The sequence below is a fragment of the Cavia porcellus genome, unplaced genomic scaffold (genome assembly GCF_034190915.1).
Source record: "Cavia porcellus strain 051 isolate PalLab524CR breed Dunkin Hartley unplaced genomic scaffold, mCavPor4.1 scaffold_27, whole genome shotgun sequence".
Taxonomy (NCBI): domain Eukaryota; kingdom Metazoa; phylum Chordata; class Mammalia; order Rodentia; family Caviidae; genus Cavia; species Cavia porcellus.
The window spans coordinates 12,888,104-12,909,039 of NW_026947510.1; the positions used below are offsets into that span (position 1 = coordinate 12,888,104).

Consider the following 20,936-nt stretch of genomic DNA (forward strand, 5'->3'; position numbering starts at 1 on the left):
GCTAATTTATAGGAGATGGTTGTTTTAAAAGCTAAATGAAATATTGTTGGTAAAGCTTATCATTGAATACTCATAATTCAAAATATGTTCAGTTCATTGCTGAATAATTTTAGTGTTGTAGTTTTAAACTTCTGTGCATATAATATGGAGTCTTATTTTGTTTATCTTTGATGCAAGAATACTTTTGCTTAGAATTCTTAACAATTGTCAGGAATAAGCCAAGTTTATCTCAAAAGGAAACAAGCTTCACCAAGTAGACCACCCACTAACTGCAATACAGGGAGGTATTTTACTTAGTTATGGTAGCTGGTGCTTCTGATTTTTGCTCTCAACCTTTAGCCATCGCAGTGTTCTGCAAATTGTTGATTCTGCATCTCTCTCCTTTTGTACTCTCCATTCTCCAGAGAAGTCTGTCCCAGCATGCATCTATTCACTCTACCGTTCTTCTTCACAGAACACCTCCTATTTTCCCTGTGGTCACAGTTTTAGTCCTTTGGCTTGTCTTCTCTCCTCAGAAGCTCTACCATTGTGCCTCTTTCTTGCCTTTCCACCTTCTTTTTCTTCATTTTGGTAGACTAGTCAAGAGATAGAGTGGATGCAGTTTGCATGAAAATTAGATGTTGTATAGATGTGTGTATCATTTAATTATCTTTTATGGGTTGTTTAAAATCTCAGGAGTCAGACTAGATCAATTAGAATCTTGGCCCTATCAAACAGATAACTGTGGTCTATTTCCTCTACTGTACAACAAGGTAATAACAATAAAAAACTCCCTGGGGAAAAGAGGAAGATTATTGACTGCCACTAGTAATAGAAGAGAAGTGATTTTAACAGTAGTCTTTTATAAATACACTTTTATAAGTATACTTAAATACCTTACAAACACATCTTTTCCATGTATAATTAAATTATGAGTATTCTCTAGTAACATTTAAGGAAGGAAATGTTCTAGCTTTAAATAATAGCTATTTAAAAATATTACTGAAAAGTGGTCTTGGAATCTTGGTCTCCATTTCAAAATCCTTATTTCATGAATATTAGAAAATATTTTAAAAGTATTTTTGATTAACTTACTTTGAAATATTTTCTAGTCCTCCAAAATAAGATGTTTCATTATGTAATCAATGCTTTGAGTTTTCTAAGTTTGAAAATCTACTAAGACATTAAAAACATCATTCTCGTCAGTATTTGAAATCCAATAAATCTTGGAGCTGATAGAATAAAATATAATATTGATTTTAAAAAGTATATAGCTTTTTTTTGATATTATGGATTGAACCTAGGACCTTTCACCCTTTAAAAATTTTTTGCCTCTACATTATGTAGCCTGGGCTCAGATTTGCAAGTCTTTTGGTTCAGCTTCTTTGAGTGCTGGGATTGCAGACCTGGGCTACCGTGTCTGATGATTCCATTTGGAAAAAATTGTTATCACAGCCACAAATACAAATACATCTTTACAGTATGTGGTATGATAGTATGACTATTTTTACAAAAGGAGTAAGAATACAGACTTTAGATAATTCTGGAATTCAGTTGATATTAAAGACGATCGAGATGTTTCTCAGGTGAACAGTTGACCTAAAAATCTAGAATGTGTAGGCTATTAAAGATCAAAATAATTTATTTGTACAACTGATATTTCTCCTTATGCCATAGACTATTACTTTCTTATTTGAGAACTTAAAATCACTTTTAACTGGAAATATTAGAACTTTTGTTATACTGATTAATTTTTAATTAGACCTAAAGTCTACATATTATGAACTATGCACACTCTTGAGCATCACTGTGGTAATCACATTACGTTTGCTATCTACATCAATTATAAATCCTATGATTCAATGTAATTTTTGTCTTAAGCAATATTAAAATTAAGGAAGAAAAATACTTTTTTTTTGAGACAGAGTCTCACTATCCAGTTCAGGCTGGCCTTGGGCTTACTTTGTAGCCCAGACTGGTCTTGAACTTGTCAAACGATTCTCCTGCCTCAGCCTCCCATGTGCTGGGATTACAGGAGTGTGCCACCATGCCCGGCTTTCATTATTTCTATAGTTATCTGAGTTTGTGGTAGCTACTTTCAGTTTGAAAACCTTCCTTAACTGTATTTCGCATAGTTCTCTGGTGATAAATTTTGCTAGGTTTCCTTCTCTTCGAATGTTTTTTATTTTGCCTTCATTCTCACAAGATGTAGACTTATTTTCATTTTAGGGCTTTAAAGATATTGTTCCACTGTCTCTTGGCTCCCCTAGTTTCCAATGTGATATCTATAGTATTAAATTGTTCTTGCTATACATAATATATCTTTGATGGATTCAAGATTTGATCTTTATCTTTGTTTACAGCTTGTGACTTAAAAATTTTTTCCTACTTGGGTTACTTAAACTTCTGAGTGAATGATGAATGTTTTTTGATAATTTGGGGAAATAATCAGCTCTTGTTTATTTAGATATTATTTTTTCACTATTCTTGCTCTTTTCTCTTATATTAAAACATATTGTTAGATGAGATACCAACATATATTTTGAATTTATTTTCTTGGTTTTCAGATTGAGTAATTTCAATTTGTTTGATTGCCCTTTTTTTTGTTGTCTACTTACCATTATGCTTGTAAAACCATTCTGTGATTTCATACTTGTAAAACTATTCAGTGATTTTTGCTTGTAAACCATTCAATGATTATTTTTAAAATGATCAGCCTGAATTTTTCAAACAAGTGTTTTGAATTTCCTTTGTAAAGTTCACTTTTCTTATGTGCTGTAAGCCTAGTTTTCTTACCTCATTATGCCCAATTATAATACCAGTCTTAACGGTCTTGTTTGTCATCTCAGATTTGCCTTCTCTTGACTGTTTTTTCCCCGTGATATGACTGCACTGCACTAAATTTTTGGTTGTATTCTTGACATTATGAGCATTGCTTTTGTAAAGCATCTGAATTCTGCCTCAAGAATGTTTTTTCAGAGCACAATATGATTTATCTAAGTAAGTGATTACCTTGCATAGAATCAAGTTGCAAATGCTTTGTTTGTAGGGGGCAGCAGTTCAAGCATCCATTCGGTTCTTTTAGAGGTGTCAGAAGTGTTGCCTACACATGCCAATTTTAGATTTAGTCAGAACCTTATACAGTGTTTGCTCACTATATATGTACTTTATAAGAACATGCAACACCCCTAGTCTTGCACTTTTCTTTTTTTTTTTTTTTTTTTTTCTGCTCTATCTGCCTGTTCCAAGATCTCCTCTCTGGTTTCCAGCCAGCTGTTCCTAGCAGACTTGTAGCTCTATGCAGCAGCTGCAACAGCATCCTGACCTCAGGACAAAGTTTGAAGGAGTCTAATACTATGATTCTTTCCTCCAAGTGTGTATTCTTTAAAAATAAATGCTCTTCTTTTGCTTATGTTTAAAGGCTCCAGAATCTGAGTCTTTAGTTTTTCTTTAATGTATTCTGTATGTTCATTGCTGGCTTTTCATTCCAGTGAAGATGAGCAGCTTCTAATCTACTCTGTGCTGCTCTTTCTCAAAGGCTTCCGATGCCTTAATAGCAGGCAGGCTGTATGATTTACACAGCTAGAGTTTTTAAAGGAACACTCAATAAAAGACTATAAACATGGTGAAAAGGATCCCACATTATAATTTTCTTCATCATGAATGTTCAGCATTTGTAGTCTGAGTATGTTTATTTTAAATCAGGTAAAAACGTATGTTCATTTATTGTTTTCTGAGTATGTTACTTCAAAAACTAATTGAGCATATGCCTTTCTCCACATACTATTCTAAGATGAGAGGATATAATTGTAAAGAAGAACATAGTTGTTTTCCCCAGTGAACTTTCAATCTACTGATACGGGCATAAACCTACACTTACAATTATATGAAGACTGAAATCTCCACACAATTGCAGTTCTCTTGGCTCATGTACTGTGTTGGTTACTGTTCTTTTGTTGCTGAGACAAAATACTCAACACCCAAAATGAAGAAAGAAAAAGTTCACTTAGCTTACACTTTCAGTCCTACTCAGCTGGTTCCAAGGGACGGTGGCATGGCGGAGAGCATTGGTTCATGACAGCAGAAAATAGCACAAGCAACAACAGCTAAAGGGAAGGAGTATAGAGAGAAGGCTCTTTCTGTCCCTTATATTTTACGTGAGCCACTCTCACTTGGGTGTAGCACTTACACTTGTAATCCCAGCATTGGACCATGAATCATTCACAGACTATAGAATCCCACCTCCATGACTGCAAAAGCCTTTCGGGGGACATCCAGACTCAAACCATAGCATGCACTATTTAAAATCTCACCATGTGACAAGAGTAAAAATGTGTGTGAATGTGCATGTTTTGCCAATATGGTTTGGAAGAATGTATATTGTTTTCACATGAGAAATTTCAATAAATGCAGTATTTGTTTATTTTTGTAAGAATTATGTTTATTAACAGGGAGATAGATCTTCTGCAAAATGGAAAGGGAGCAAGAGGTGGAAGGGAGGGAAAGAGAAGAGAGGGTAAGGAGATAAAAAAGAATTAAGATTTATTATGTATATTGCCAACCCTCCCATGATGAATGTGATCATTATTTATTGCAAACATGGTCTCTCAAAAAGTAACAGAACACAAACTTTTAGAATGTATGCTTCCAGAGAATGGATTTTATTGCATAAAATTATGTCAGTAAACATGATGTTAAAAAGGAAAAAAAAGAATTAGTTTTATTGTGTTACTATTTGAAAACTTATCAGGCATTTTTATACAGTGGAAAGCTACTCAGCTATGAAGAAAGATAACCTCACGGCTATCGTAGGTATATAGATGCAACTTGAGATCATGCTTGTGAGTAAAATGGTTCAGAGTCACAGGGTGCACACTGTGTTGTGCACAATGTGTGTCCCCGAGACAAAGGGAGTTAGTGGGATCCCAAATGCACAATGGATATTGTGAAGGTGAAAGAGGGGGAGACGTCTGAAAAGGGAAGGTGGTATCCATTGTTAATTTCCTATTGTTTTGAAACCATGTATTGTTCGGTTTTATTCTGTTTTGTTTTGTTTGATTTTATTATATCGGATATATGAGCAGCTATTTCAAAGATAACGAAATATATTATGGTAGCCATTGTTGATTTCCTATTATTTAGTTTCAAAGCCCTATCTTACTTTAATTGTTTTGTTTTGATTGATTTTATCCTACTTTGTTTTGTTTGATTTTATTATGTCTGATGGTATAAGCAGTTGCTTTGAAGATAACAGGAGGCGACAATGGTAGCCACTGTTGATTTCCTATTGTCTTATTTTGAAGTCCTGTGTGGTGTTCACTGTTTTATTTTGATTGGCTCAAATCTGTTTTGTGTTGTTTGGTCTTATTCTCTTCAAAATAAAAAAAGAAGAAAACAAATCTAAACTTTCAGTGAAAGAAGAGATTTGCTTAGGGAGTTGTTCTTCCTAATCCATGGGGAACACATTTCATGACAGCTGAGAATGTTGAAACCATATCTATACTATGATTTTTCCTAAATATGATAGGAAAAATACTGATAAATTTTAATATATAATTATTGATTTTAATTTAAATATATAAATTAGGCACAGTAAGTTATTAGTAACAATAACTAATAATATAATAATTATAATGTGCTATAATAAAAACTATTCCAAACTTGATTTCGCATGTAGGCAATATCATAGCCAATGAGGTTTATCTGAGAGGCAATTACTATTAATTGAAAACAAAGCTTGATGAATTATTTGTGAAATATTCTATTTCATATTTTTGGGTTAGCAATGGGCCATGGACAACTGAAACCACAGAAGGCAAAACCATAGGCAAGGATGACACAAGGCGTTCAGCCTGTTTATTAGGATCAGTGTTCCAATAAAATGTATTAATGCAAAAGAACGAGTTCATTTTTCTACTTGTCCCAATTTAAATATTAAATTACTTTAAAAGTAACAGACACTTTAAATATTTGTTTTGTGTATGTTTTTGTGTACCTATATTAATATATGTGAACAGTTATTGTTAATCTCAACTGAAAACCTGTTATTGGTGTATATCATGATAAATACTGTGAACCATACAAAGACTCCTAAGTTTTATGCTGTTCAGACAAGTGTTTATGATCTCTTTGGGAGTTATGTTTGGGGATAACAGTTACTTTTAATTGGGAGAAAGAAAAATAGTCTATATTATGGGTTTGAGTAAGTTTTTCTAGGACTAGCAGAAAATTCTGATTCTGAAAAATAAAGGGCACTTACAAAAGGTAAGTAGTAGTCCAGTGGGTAGAGAGGGCAAATAAATGATTTTTCAGACTGAAAGAATTACAGAAAGACCGGATGGACATAGTCGGTCTGCTCAGAGAAGCATATAACAGTCTTTGTAAGGGAGTATGAGACCAAACAGGTTTGTTAAGAGTGTTAAAGCGTTAGTTCACTCAAAGGTTACTGATTTTGCTCATCAGTATCACTGCCTCCTTTCTTTTTCCAACTCTGGTACCAATCTCCTTCACATTAACTGTCCTTACTGTCCAACCAGGCAGCAGTAATGAGATTTGGGTGTGTGCCTGTGACTGAGAAGGAATAGAAGGAATTTTGAGGAGCATATTTGCTCCTTAACAATTTATTCCGCCTCAAAGAGAATTTTGCCAACAGCTGTAGTTTCTTCTGTAAGGTCATTGACTTTCAAGTGAATGTCAAAGTTCTCAATGTGTGTTCATGTGTGTATGCATACACATTTGAGCAAACATGACATCGGTTGTGCATTGAAAGATATATTTATTTTTTATTTCTTTTATTTAAAAATGAGTTGTATGTCAATGAGGGAAACATAGTTGATAATTTAGATACTTATATTGATATTATATCAATGAAATATAACCATATAATCTTAATATCCAAGCGGTCAGTATCTTAAAATAAATAATATTGCAGTGATGAGACCTAAAAATGATTCATTCTCTCACTTATTGAAATACAGAAATATTTTTGTAAGTACCATTTGTTTTCTTTTTGGCATGTATTTTATCTCAATGGACAGATGGCTTGTTTACTTGTTAAATTTATATTGGTATATATTCCTCAAATTAATGATAAGTGAAAAGAAACCTGACAGCAACAGAAATACACAAAAATCCTTTAATAGTATATTTAAATAAATATAGTGGAAATTTCAAAAATATATATTCTTATGCATGTATATTTTATTTGTGCATATTAATTTTTATAAAATACTAGATTTGCTGTGGCATTTTGATTTTGATTATATTTTGATTATATATGTCTTCTCTTTTGCCTCCCCTATGTATGATGCCCCTTGTGCTCATATTTTTTTTTTAATCTAATAGTCTCTCTCCTACATTCATGTCACTTTTTTTTTCTAGGTTCTACATATTAGAGAAGTGTGACACTTTTCTTTTTGTGTCTGGTTTATTTTATTTAACATGAATGTCTCCACTTCCTATTTTTCTATAATGACATAATTTAATTCTTTATATCTGAATAATGGTTCACGTTGTGTATTTACTACATTTTCTATATTTATCCATTGATGTACTCCTGGGTTGATTCTATATCTGAGCTATTATGAATTGTGTCACAATTTACAATATACAGATAACCCTAGAATAAGATGATTTCGTTTCCTTTGGATATGTACTGAGGAGTAAGAGTAGCTGCAAAGGATGCTCTTCCATTCTGTAGACTGTCTCTTCACTCTGTTGTTTTCTTTGCTATGCAGAAGCTTTTATTTTTTTTAATTCAATGCAGTTCTCTTTGGTGATTCTTGTTATCATTTCTGAAGTCGTTAGAGACCTACTTAAGAAGTCATTGCCTGTTAGTACATTTACTACAATAAAAATAATATATCAAATCTGGAAATCTTACGTTCCTTTATCCTCATCCAAGTTTGTTGTTATTACTGTTAGTGTGGTTATTTTGTTTGTTAGTTATATCAGTGACTTTCCTGAACTAGTTCTGTAAAGTCTATTTGGTCACTGCATTGGCTTAATGATGTGAAAGAGAGTTCCTTCAGTGCCTGTGTCCTAGTCACTTCAGGTATCTGGAACGTGAGCTGAGTAGCTTATGAGCCACAGAACTTTTCTTAGAGCTCTAGAAGCTGGAAAGACCAGTAACAAGGCAGCAGTACAGGGGGTGTCTGTGAAGGCCCACTCCTATGAACAGTACCTTCTGTTTGTTTATATGGTGAGAAGGGAAAGGCAAGTGTTTGGGGAATGTCTTTCCCATTTGTGAGGATTCTGTTCTCATAATTTAAGCATTTCTCAAATTCTCATCTCCTTAACCCTCATGCTGATTAGGTTTTAACATAGCTTTGGGGAAGGACAAATCCAGCATACAGACCACAGTACTGCAGAACCAGTAAATATCTCCTTGCTTGCTCCAGCTGTCTTGTCCACATGTTGGGCGCACCTTCAGTGTGTGCCCAGTCAGCTGATAATTCTGCCTTTGTCTATTTCCTGCTTTCATCCAGCCTCAAGCGTGAGATGAGTGTTTAGAAGCTTTCCAGGTCTTTTCAGAGCTTACGCACAGTCTTACACATACACACGTCTTGTTGGAATTTGAAACTCTGGAACTGAATTTGGAACTTTCAAAGCCCGTATCGATGTAGCATTCCAGTGAATTCTATGGTTGGTTTTTTGTTTCGCCCAATCGTTAACATACTTGATGAAGTATTTGTAAAGTTAATATGTTGCCCCTTGTTGCTTTTTGATAAATCCTTTATATAGAAGAAAGATTTTTTTGTACTGAGAGAGCTGCTGTAATGGTCAGTTTCAGACAATATTTTAAGTGGAGTGTGTCAGAACTGTCAGAAAGGTCAAATTATGACAGATGACTGGGCCCGAGACTTTGGCAAAGCCCTAGCTCCATTTAGCTTCTTCTGGTGGCTACCAGCATGGATAGAAAAGCAGAATACAATTATTTGAAGTTACTATGGAGCAAGACGATAGATAATGAGATGTGGGCAAGCTAAAACATAATAAAACATACTTAAAAGATTCAGCCATTTCTTGGCTGAAAGCTCTAGATTGCTACAACATTTGATTACTTTTTAGAGCCATGGAAATGTTGATTCAAACTATTTTTGCCATCTTTAAAATTGCTTTTATGATGGAGAAAATTTTCACATTTTATTATTTCCATTAAATCACCTTTGTGTTTTATGTTTCATAAGCTTACATGGTGACTTGACTTACCCTTTGTCACTGAATTCAGATATAAAGTGATATACGAGCATTCATATAGCTATTGCTGTCAAAATTTTAAGGGATTGGTATTTGAGGATAACTTTTAGCTGGTGTTTTCACAAATAGTTCTTGGTGCATAGTCCTTGTTGGTTTAATGAGCAGTATGAGAATAAAGCAAGATTTGATGGAAACAGAATTTAGTAAAAAAAAAAAAAATAAAAATTAGAACTCCAGGGAGTTTCTATCTTATTCTCTCTGTGTTATCTGAGTTGAGCCATATTTCTGTCAAGAGTGAACACATTTTTATTTTTATAAATTTGATACTCTAACCTTGCCTCAAGCCTTGGACCTTGTTATGATCCATTCCTGTAGCTATATTTTTCTGAAGGTGTTCTTGAGAACTTATATCATCTCACTATTATAATCCCTTCTTGCGGTTCCTTTGAATCAACTGGTTACAATGTAACATATAATAGGATTTATGTTTTTCCTGCTCAAATTCAGCCCCATTAATCTCTCACAATTTGGGAAATGAAGGAAATGGAAGGCTGCCTATCAATAATTGAGTGAAATTAAAATGAAAATCTTTACTTATTTTTCTTGAGGATCAGAGTTGGTAGAATTCATTGCCAAGGTTATTAAATTTAATTTGCAAAAATTTGATCATGATTCTTGTCGTTTTCATATTTTATATATTCTCTTTTGGGTCATCCAACATGGTTTACGATGGGATTTGACTTCAATATTTATCCAATTGCCAAGAGAAAATACTTTCAAAGGCTCTCTAGTATAAACTGTTAAAATAGTCTTCATGAAATCTTAATTTTTGTGTTTTGATTTTATTTTAATAATTAATATTTTACCATAAGATCACTTAAAATCTGTTTTAAAGATTTGTTATGCATTTATATATTTGCTTTTACAGATACAGGTATGCAGTGGGGATTTCTGAGTCAACTATAAAAACTGAAATGGGTATGGTTTAGTGATTAACAGATAATAGTGACAATGATAGTAACAGTGCATGCATGTGTGTGTGGCATAGGCGTGGTCTCTTCTCAATGAAAGATGAGTCATGCTGTTGAAGATTTATTTCTTTGTTTTATAAATGAAAATGATGACTGACATCCTATGAACTTTATATGAGGTGAGACTGGTCTTTGAGAAACATCTCTACTTGTAAGTCAACTTCTATACCATACTATGAATATAAGGTTAAGTGAGGTTACATTGAGAACAAAATCAATCCAAAAAATCTTGCTGTTGTCACTAAGTTGAAACCAAAGGCAGAAGGCAGATATTGGTATTGGGTACGTTTTGAATACACTTTTCCCATGTAAAGAAAAACATTTATTACTATAGCAAATATCCAAGAATCTCTGTTTCCAAATGTAAAACTTTACTTTCTGCTATAACCTGAAGATTGTGTTTAATAGTTGACAAAATACAGAATATAGTATAATAATGCATGCCTAATGACATAGTTTATGCTTGTAAAATGTTCTGCTTAAATATTTAAACAATTTATTCTTGTATGCCTTGAGAAATTCTATTTCAAGTGCTACTTTATTATTTAAAAACTCAACATGTCATGTCTGATTTTAAGAACAAACAATTGTTAATAAACATGATTAATTTAAGTAATTTCTTTGACAGATGGAAATTTTTTTCCTACAGATCTCAGGGATGATTTTGGTAGCTGATTATTTATTAAAAGCAATTTAAGGCTATTGAATGCTAGTATCATTTGTACTGCTACAGTATTATTTAAAGCTCAAAAAAGTGTATTCCTTTGATTCCTTATGCTTATTTCATTATTTACTTGCTTAACATTTGTTTATGTGCCACAAGAGCAACTAGTGATTGTCCACTTGTATCATCATGACATCAACTCTTCATTTAATTGTGTTTATTTAATAATTCTAGGGCGTACATTCTTAGCACAAGTGATTTCAATCATGCCTATGACTATATCTGTAAGAAGATTAGTATTACTAATTTTTTTGATTAATTGGTGTGCAGCATTGAAATAAGAATAGGAAAGAAGAGGTTAAGCTTTATAGTTTCACTATTGATTCTTTCAGTGACAGGGCAATTAGATTTGATTTTCAACCTGGCTTTAAAATGCCACTAAGTAACTTGGATAAACCTGTCATCATAATCACCATCAAAATTATATTTCTTATGCATTTTGACAAATAGGAATCCACCAAACACAGTAGCAGAAAACAGATCATAATGGCATATGATATAACCCTCGTAAAGCTTGCAAGGAATCTATGAAAGCCTAAGGAACATGTGACACTTACTTTACAGGGTCCTCAGTCTGTGCTGGCATAATATGTACTTCAGCAAGAGAACATAACAACGTGGTATTGTGTTCCGGAAAGCACAGGGACTACTAAGCCCCATTTTTTTTAACACCAAAGCACATTAAATAATGATCTCCTTTGAATTCTGCAATGAAGTGCTTATTTTGGTCAGCAATCGCAGTATAATTTTTTTCATTTTTTCTGGTTGTCACTTTCTATGTCAGATATGATTAATTGGGTTGTGAGCTGCAGCCCACACTGATGTATAATCATGATTACTTTTTTCACTAGGCAGTATAAAGAAATTAAACTATCAACCATTTAGTAAGACAAAAAGTATAGTTTAACATTTTTTCTTCTTGAAATGGGGATTGAATGAATATAGGACTCAGTGGGCCTTCACTCTGAAATACATACCAAGCCCTTTTTTAAAATTTTGAGATAAGATCTTGCTTAGTTACCCAGACAGTATTCAAATTTCCAGTCCTCCTGCCTGAGCTTCCCAGAGTTCCGAGTTCGCAGATTTGCATCACCACTCTCAGATGAACTTTTAATTCTTTAAAAAGAGTTACATTAACCTGCTCTGTATGTGGCTGAATCCCCCTGATGCCTTGAGTAAATCTGCCAGGGAGCACTGCTAAATTAACCCGTTGCCTCTCATTTCTCACAGCCCACTTCCTCTCTGTGGTGTGCAGAGCAAATTGCACTTCCTCAGCCCTAAGAAGCAGAGTTTTCCTCTCCACTAATGACTCACATGCTTGTCAGGTATTTGAAAGCTCACAGCATTTTGATACTTTCTCATATTTAGAGGTTCCTTTTTTGTAATTGTTTGAATGCTAATTATTTTTCACAGGTTACTTTTTATTACTTCTTAAGCCACATCAGTGGCAAGCTGATAGCAGGTCTTCAAACTAGACGCGGTGGTCCCATTCGGCATGTGTGGCAAAATACAGTTGGGTTCCTAAATCAGTGGCAAAGAAATGTCATCAAAATCAAGAGCTCAGAGAGATTTCAGGTATGTCAACTTTGTTTTGAAGGTAAATTGATAAGAAGCAGATTTTCAATACAGATGAAATAGAAATAGTGACTCATTTAGTTTGCCAGGGACTTTTGTAGGATTTCCAAATGTTAAATGTGGACTGTTTCAGAAAAAAGATGACTAATCACTCTAAAAGACACTTTTACATTAAGATTTTGAAATTATAGGATGAAGTCAATGTATTTTAAGATATAGTGATATAAAATATAACCTTATAATTCTCTTCTCAATTTCTTGAAACTTTATTTTTAATCTCCTCATTCTTTTCATTTCTTTTTTCTAAGAATCATTTTCTTTCCAGAACTTTTAATGCTTTTGAGAAAAGAGGATAAGGTTAGGTAATGAGGAAAAAGACTGTTTGACTTAAATGCTAATTCTAAATGCGGTTGAAGTAGAGTAATTGTCATAATCATCTCTTGGTTAAGCTCTATTCAACACAGCTTTTATTTTCCTAAATAATTTTGAGAGTTAAGCCCATTGAAAGCCTATAAAAATCCAAATTCTTTATGCAGCGTAATAAAACTTATGCATAGTAGAAACTATAATGATTATTACAAGGGTTCTTTGAAAAATGTTGCATAGATTAACATTTGAGAAAGCCAAATAAAATTTATCAATTAAAAATAAGATTTTAAAGCATTTTCTTTTCTTTTTTTGTTTTACTAAGGATTTGATCCAAGGCCCTCACACTGTAATACATCCCCATTCCCTTTTTGTGTATGTTTCTTTATGAGACAGAATCTTGCTAAATCACTACATTGCCCAGTGTGGGTTTGAACTTGAGATCCTCCTGCCTCAACCTTCCAGAGTGCTAGGATGGTATGTGCCAACATCTTCAATGTAAAACATTTAATTTTTAAATAATTCGTTTTTGAACTTGATTTGTGGGTCAACTTAGTCTATGTAGGTTTCATTTAACATTTATTATTAGAATGATATGATAATTTTATAAATTTTTGTACAATGCAAATCATCTCATATGGGATGATTTTGACATTTACTTAAATACAGGGAATGAGTTAGATTCAGTTTTCCTTCAGCTATTTTGAATAAGAGGAAAAAGATGGACACATAAAAGACTTTCTATGTCAAAGGTTGAATTACAACATATGTGAATGCCCATTTTCTTAATCATATTATAAAATTACTATAATTTTTATTATTAATCATTATTAAAATAAATGAATATCCAAAGATTTGAAAACTATTTAGTAGGTGATTAAATGACATCTACACTTAAGAATTATATGGTCAGAAACACAATTCCATAGTTTGATACTTGGTACTCTACTGAAAAATATACATGTGTCTTTTGGAGGAGATGAGGTGCCTTAAACTTTCAGGAATTTAAGTCTTTCTATAAATGATGAATTTTGTACTTAAAATGGAAATATTTGGTGTATGTGGGCTACATTAGGCACAAAGCAGAAAAGGTTCTCAGCACTATTATAAAAAAGTTACGTAATATTTGTGGGGAGGAGAAAATACATATGGCTGGGCCCTGACCATGTTGTGGCTTTGGAGACCATGAATTCCCCTGAGAACCAAAAATGCTAGTTTGTTGTGAAAACTGGGGTGCTATTAACTCCTAGAGATGTTTCTCACTTATTTCTTATCCTTTTCTTCTTAATTCCTTCTTTTCTTTACCACCACCACAACAAAAGAAACAAAATAAAATGAAGGTTGCTTTTGTGGGTTTTGAGCCCAACTCTGCTGACAGTAAAAACGTCTGCTGAATTATCTTCTCTGTGATGACTGAGCGGAAAATCTTGCCTACTTATACACTTTTTCATCATTTATACATCTTTTTCAACTTTTAAATAGAGTTGATGGTAAAAGAGTCTTAAGCTATCTTTGCCAAGTTTTGTGCCTTTTGTATCCACTTATCTCAACTTTAAGGTGAAAATCTCCTTTAGTGAAATGGAGATTTGAATGCTGAGCAAAGTTGATACCTGCTGGATCTTACAGATTAACACTTTCAGAATAACTTTGGTGCTTTCTTTAGCTGCCTGTTTCTAAGTACAATGGAGTTTGATGACTACATATGCACAGGAGATACATATAAAAGAGAAAATTCCAGGATACATCATCTCCAGGCTACTCAGCTATACTGAAGTGGCAGCTTTTTCACTTGAGTCCTTTAAATACATAGTGGCTTCATGGAAAGCAGATGCATGTGCACTGTCTTTATTTGTTCTCAAAAATACTTTATCGCCGATATGAAAACCGTGCTTTTCCTTGAAAGCTTTGTAAAACTTACTGGATTGTATAACTCTCAGGATTCTCTGAGTGTACCAATCTTTTAAGACTACAGGTGTATTTCAATTCTATCCTGATAGCAAGTGAACAGATGTTCATTTGCTTTTGTTTGGTGGGCCTTTGAGATGTGCTGTGTTTGCAGTATAGCCTACCACTGTCTCATATCTTGTTCTTGAAAAGTTTTTGTACGAGGCTTATTTGTGAGGATTTTGTAATCAATGTCTCCATACTGTGTCTGCTGCCTCATCAACTTATGAGCCACTGTGAATTACTCCTTTTTTTTTTTTTCAGTTTTCTCTCCATGCTCACTTTTGGTAGCTTAAAGTCATGTATATGCGCTTCCTTTAGAAATATCTAAATATGCTATTTCATTCCCAGCTAGTTCCAGCTTAGCATGTACTTTTGAGAAAGCCGCCTGTGTCTGGTGAGAACTGAATCCTTGTCTCTGTTTAGAAGTCACTTTTAAGAAATGTCTGTGGAGAAGAAATTTGTCCCACATTACAAGCCATACTCTCCAATAGCCAAGCTCCAGTCTCAGTTACTTCCCTTTTGATCTCCCTTTCTCTCTCCTTTATGGTGCCTCTTTACCTCTTTTAACAATTTCTCTTAAAGCAACCAAAATGAAGCATATCTTTAGAAAAAAAAATATCTTTGCCAAAGTTTTGGAGGAAACAAAGGAGTTAGATATTACTTAGAAAGGCACTACTGTGCACCAGCACGACCTCTGACCGTGGCTTTCATGGCTCCTTTCATCATGTTGGAGTCTATTTTTCTTAGTTGTTTTCTTAGATTCTAACCAAAACCCCTGAAAAAATAGTTTTTGTTTAAATCAACTTAATGATGTCTATAGTTCTTCCCCTAAGAAAAATCTTTCCCCTGCTCAGATGGCAGCCCATTTTCACAATAATTCTTCTTCAGCTATTCTGTTAGCATATAATTTATCTAATCGAATAAACATATAATGTGAATTTCAAACTCACTGAGGAGAGGGTTAAGGCAAGCAGGTAATTTAAAAGATGTGTCAGTAGAGCAGACTTGAAGATAATGGGGTATAGACAAGAATGGAGGGAAGATAGGCTCCGTGTGTCTTGGCTGATGGGACATAAGATTGAGGAAACACTCATTTTAGAGGGCATTTTGGGTGTTGAACACTGGCAAGTAACAGTCCTTTGGTACCACTGCCAGAAAATGAGCAGGTGAATTCAACTTGGGGCGAAACAAACAGCATATTTTGAATTAGAAGTGACTCCTGTCGTCTGTGTGAAAATGTCCAGCAGGTGGCCAAGATACAGGAGCAGAGCTCAGGAGAGATAGGAACATTTATGATGTAAATTTGTGTTTCTTCAGCCTTGGTAACAGTTAAAACCCTGAGAACATATGAGATCTTTTTGGAGGTAGAGAGCAGAGAGGAATAAAAAGAACATGATGAAGGTGATGGAGTTATTACTGCTATTCTCTTTAAATATGGTCACTGCGTGGATTTACCTAACAACAAGACCAGAAAATTTATCTTTGTGAAAAAGATTTCTGAAAACAAAATATTAATTTGTACAGACTATTCAAATTTGAGCACAAATACACAATTCATATAATAACCTGAATGTCTTAATTATATTAAAATAATAGTAGCTAACATTTATTTAATAGTAATTATATACTGAGTACTGTTAATGTTGCAAGTCATTTTTTCTTGAATAAAAGTTATTATCACATGGGTTATTATTTTTATTTATTACCAGTTACAAAGAGGACAACAGGGACAGAGATGTCAAGCAAGTTCCTCAAGATTCTGTTGCTAACAGGGCTATAGCTAAGCTTTATATGCAAGTAATTTCTCACTTTAAATCACTATGTCATACTGCTGCTATATGAAGTTATCTCCATAAAAATGTTCAACAGTCTTTCCAACATGGTCCTGCATTCAGAATAGAGAGGTAGTTATTGTTTTGTGTGAGGAAAACATGACTTCCTTAGATCTATATTTAGACAGATTTCTCTATAGGTTGTAGATCCTTCTCATTGGGTTTATAATAGAGTAGTAGATAGTACATAGCTTGGAAGAAAATACATTAGTACAACATTCTATACAGGGACAAACGTAAATGTAACTCAACAAATGATCCACTACAGCTCCCTGTATGTAGATCAGTTGTTAACCTAAGAAGCAGTGCTGATTTTCTACAGTAAAAATAATTCATATTACAAGTTTGAATAATGCATCCCTGTTCAATGTATCCAAGGGGGAAGCCACCACGTCCTTGGTGTTCATTAGTCAGGGTAGGGTAAAACTCCCCCAATACTCATTTCTGTTGATTTAAGTAATTAGAATTTGGAGAGTGGTTTTTTTCTAAGTTTCTCAGATTAATCACAAGAAGATATTTTTTCTTGGTACAGACGTGGGCTGGATAGAGATCATTTTGTTTGGCAGACCCAACTCCACACAGTGTACCGTTCAGTAACTTTTACAATAAGTTCCTGAACAACCCAACCGTAGTCACTAACCCAAACTATGTTCAGATAGTGGCAGAAAATGTATAAAAAGAGGACGCAGGGACATCCAAGGTAAGACAATAAAATTTAGAGAACCAGAGGCAGAACATGACTGCAAAGTGCCAAGAACTAAAGATCAAAATGAAGCCTGTGTTCTAAAGCAGATAAATGTCAAATACCTGAATACATCAGAATGAAACAGAAAGTAGTTGTTGGACTGGAACTAGATAAATAGTTTCCTTTCATAAATATACTACCAAACCCATGTCAACTATGAAAAGTGATGACCTTACATTTCCTTGTCCTTGAGACACACTTGCATTGATTTCTTTTCCTTGCAATCAGTGTTGTTACCATGTGCTTCTTAGATGTTTCGTTTTTGTAGGCTCTTTTCAAAAGCATTGTGCTAACAGTGATGTTGCTTGCTGTGTGTGTGTGTGTGTGTGTGTGTGTGTGTGTCTGTGTGTCTGTGTGTGTGTGTGTGTTTGCTTTCCTTGTCAGGTTGTCTTTCAAGGTCAAATGATTGCCACCCATGAACAGAATGAAGTCATAGCTATCGATGACATATCTTTCAGTTCAGGCTGCTTGGCTGCAGACGGTAAGAATGTATTCCCTCATTTTGATCCTTACTGTATAAAATAAATTTGATGCAATTTAGGAACTGTAATAATTTTGATCTGCTCTCTGCTTTTGCCTGTTATTTCAGTGCTGGGATAGTTTCCACTGTTTTAGTGTGTTGTAGAGCAGTGATTGGATTAATGCTAGAAGTGAGGTGAGGCTATTTTTCATAGACTGTGATGCTACAAAGAGTAGAATAGGATAATATACTTTCAGATTTGAAATCTCATAGCTATTTTTCACTGGATAGTTAAATGTTAACAAGAAAGCTCTGTACTTTCCAGGGGACTGGTAGAAAACTGGTCTCCACTGACATACAAGTGTCTTGGAAAATTGGTTTGATTATGATTATGCTTCAAAATACAAAATAAATATTGAGTTATTAGTTATAATCTATTTTTATTTAGAATTACTGAGATATATAGATAAGCCACATAATTCAGCTCTAAAAATATATTTTTTTTTAGTACAAAATACTTGAGACTACTGGATGGTTTATAGTAAAAAGAGGCTTAATTACTTCAGAGTTCTGGAGGTTTAAGTGCATGTTACCAGCATTTTTTTGGCTCTGGTGAGAGCTTCAGGGCAGATTCCCATCATAGTGGATAACATTACTGAAGAAAGAGGAAGGGGAGTGGTGGAGAGATCTCACTAAACTGAATCTCTTTAAAGTTCCATCTCCTCTTAACATTGTCACTTTGAGGACCAAGCTTCCAACACATGAACTCGTTAGGGACACACTAACACCATACATAAACCGTAGTAGCTTTTTTTTTTTTTTTTTAAATGAGAGTGAATTTTCAAGTTCTAGTTTGGTAAAAGATACAGTGTTTTTGATAATTAATATTATGAGACCAAAAGAGATACTCTATGTCCCTAATAAAAAGAAAGTGCTCCATGACTGCATTCTGCAAGGAATTTCAATAAATGTTCTTGCTGCTATTTTTAGAGCTCATATGTATGTATTTCTCTCGCCTCCAAGGTAGGATTTTCTAATAGCTAGTAATAGCCCCTGCTACCAGTGGGATACAAAGGGTGGTTTTCTTTTTCTATTACTAGTGCTTGGTATATATCAGGTAAGAAATAACTGTAAGAGAAATTTAAATACAGGTGAATCACAGTAAGAATTTTGGAGGCACAAATTCCACAATTCTTCCACTTTAGGAAGTAAATATTTATGGTATCAACCGCTATCCCTTTTCACTAAAGGAAAATAACATTTTTAGTTATCTTCATCAGTAGGGATGTCATGTGTCAGTGTTGAACATATAGTAACTGCAGGTAAAAAGTCTAAACTGCCAACTGCTTATGTTCAAATGTCTTCTCGTCTTCTCTCTCCTTTTACCTTGTGTAATAATCTTGGATCCAGAGCACAGCCAGTTTACACTTGATTTTTGATCAAGCATTTAATTTAGTTCCTAACCCTAATCATTTCAACAGTATCTTTGATATCTCAAATACATAGTTTATGCAGAAATTTGAATCTGCCAAACAAAATGATTTCCAACTAGCCCTATTCGTTGCCTAGTCTAGCTAATCATCCACAAAAGAGAAATAGTCAATGAAATCAACTATTGGCTAGATTTCCCTCACTGTTGGGCTATTGCCATCAAAACTATTTACACTACAATTTGACAAAAGAACATTCCTGGGAAGTACTTGGAAGTGGAGATTTCCTGTAATGAGACAATATTCTCATTTTAGATTCTCATTTCTGTCATTGGATCTGGGAACCAAAGTCATTTCTCAAATTACCTGGATCCACATAGTAAGACAGAGGCCAAGGTTGATGAGCCATAATAAATATTTAGAAGAGAAATGTCAGATTTTGTTGTAAGTACATTGAAGACGTATAGGAGTATAGGAGAAAAAAAAATCATTGGTAGATCTCTTGTGGAAGTGGATCAGAATTTGAATATTCAAGGGAAATTTGTGGTCAAACTGAAAAAAAAATTAAAGTCTGCAGTTTGCAAGGCAATTGTTCTAGACATCATTATAATCGTAATGTATTTGAGGTGGTATGGAAATGAAATTCACTGAAGATGACAGTCATCAATATATTTCAAGGCTCTTTCTTTGTACTATGACTTTCATCTGGGTGTTAAATCCATACAACATGACAAAGTTTGAGACATTAAGGAGGACTTTGAAATTCAATACTGAAGTCTTCAAAGATGTTATACATACATGGGTGATAGAATGAGAAGATGAATGCATGAATTTAGGTATTTTACACATGGGAGGATAAATAATTACACAGATAAAATACAGGGATTTAGATGAATGGTAACCTTGATTTTAGATTTTGTGCTTTATGGTACATTAGCAAAGGCCCAACCTACTAGAAAACCTGCAAAGGAAGTTGTTCTTGAACCTAAATTTTGGAAAAAACCCAAAATTTAGATAAGATCATCTGATGTGTTGTTCTTTGATGTGGAGGGTACAGTGAGAGTCTTTCTTTTTCAAATAAAATATTTAAACTTCTGAAATGGAAACACAACAGTATAAAGATAATAATGGAGGCAAAGTATAAAGCATTATAGGATGTCCTTGGGACTTGGATGTAGTTTTGTTTTGTAAATGATGAGAATGTGAAAAATTGTGGAACTAAAGAGCATTACATTTCCAAGTGAGCATTACATTTCCAAGCGAGCGTTACACTTCTCACTAGTGAAGTTAAGATTTGCTCCTAACAAACAAAGCCTAGTTAATCATCAGAATCATAGAAGGAAGTAGGCTTGATTCTGGGCTTCCTTCAGAGATGTTGGATGGATATCATTGAAGATAGAACCTAAATTAAAAGGGCCTCAGAAAGTGTGTGTGTGTGTGTGTGTGTGATGAGAACAAGACCAAGTTTAAGAACATGACTAGCATTTAGGAATTACAAGTCCCAGGTCAATGCTGATTATCGTACTTGGCAATGGCTGCACTGGAGCAGAGTTACAACCAATGAGAATTGATGGTTTCTGTCTCATGAAGTCCTGGTTGGTGGTAGTTGGGGTGGAGAGACATAGATGCGAAGCCAAACCTGTATCTTC

General features: G+C 34.0%; 1 protein-coding gene across 1 annotated transcript in view; it reads left to right on the forward strand.

Annotated features, from left to right (window-relative positions):
* Nucleotides 1–20,936, forward strand: part of Malrd1 (MAM and LDL receptor class A domain containing 1) — a 647,937-nt gene that overhangs the window by 20,956 nt on the left and 606,045 nt on the right. The window contains exons 3-5 of the mRNA XM_063237894.1: nucleotides 12,163–12,257; nucleotides 12,346–12,507; nucleotides 17,782–17,878. Of these exons, the coding sequence (XP_063093964.1) occupies nucleotides 12,163–12,257; nucleotides 12,346–12,507; nucleotides 17,782–17,878 (354 nt within the window). The remainder of the gene's footprint in view (nucleotides 1–12,162; nucleotides 12,258–12,345; nucleotides 12,508–17,781; nucleotides 17,879–20,936) is intronic.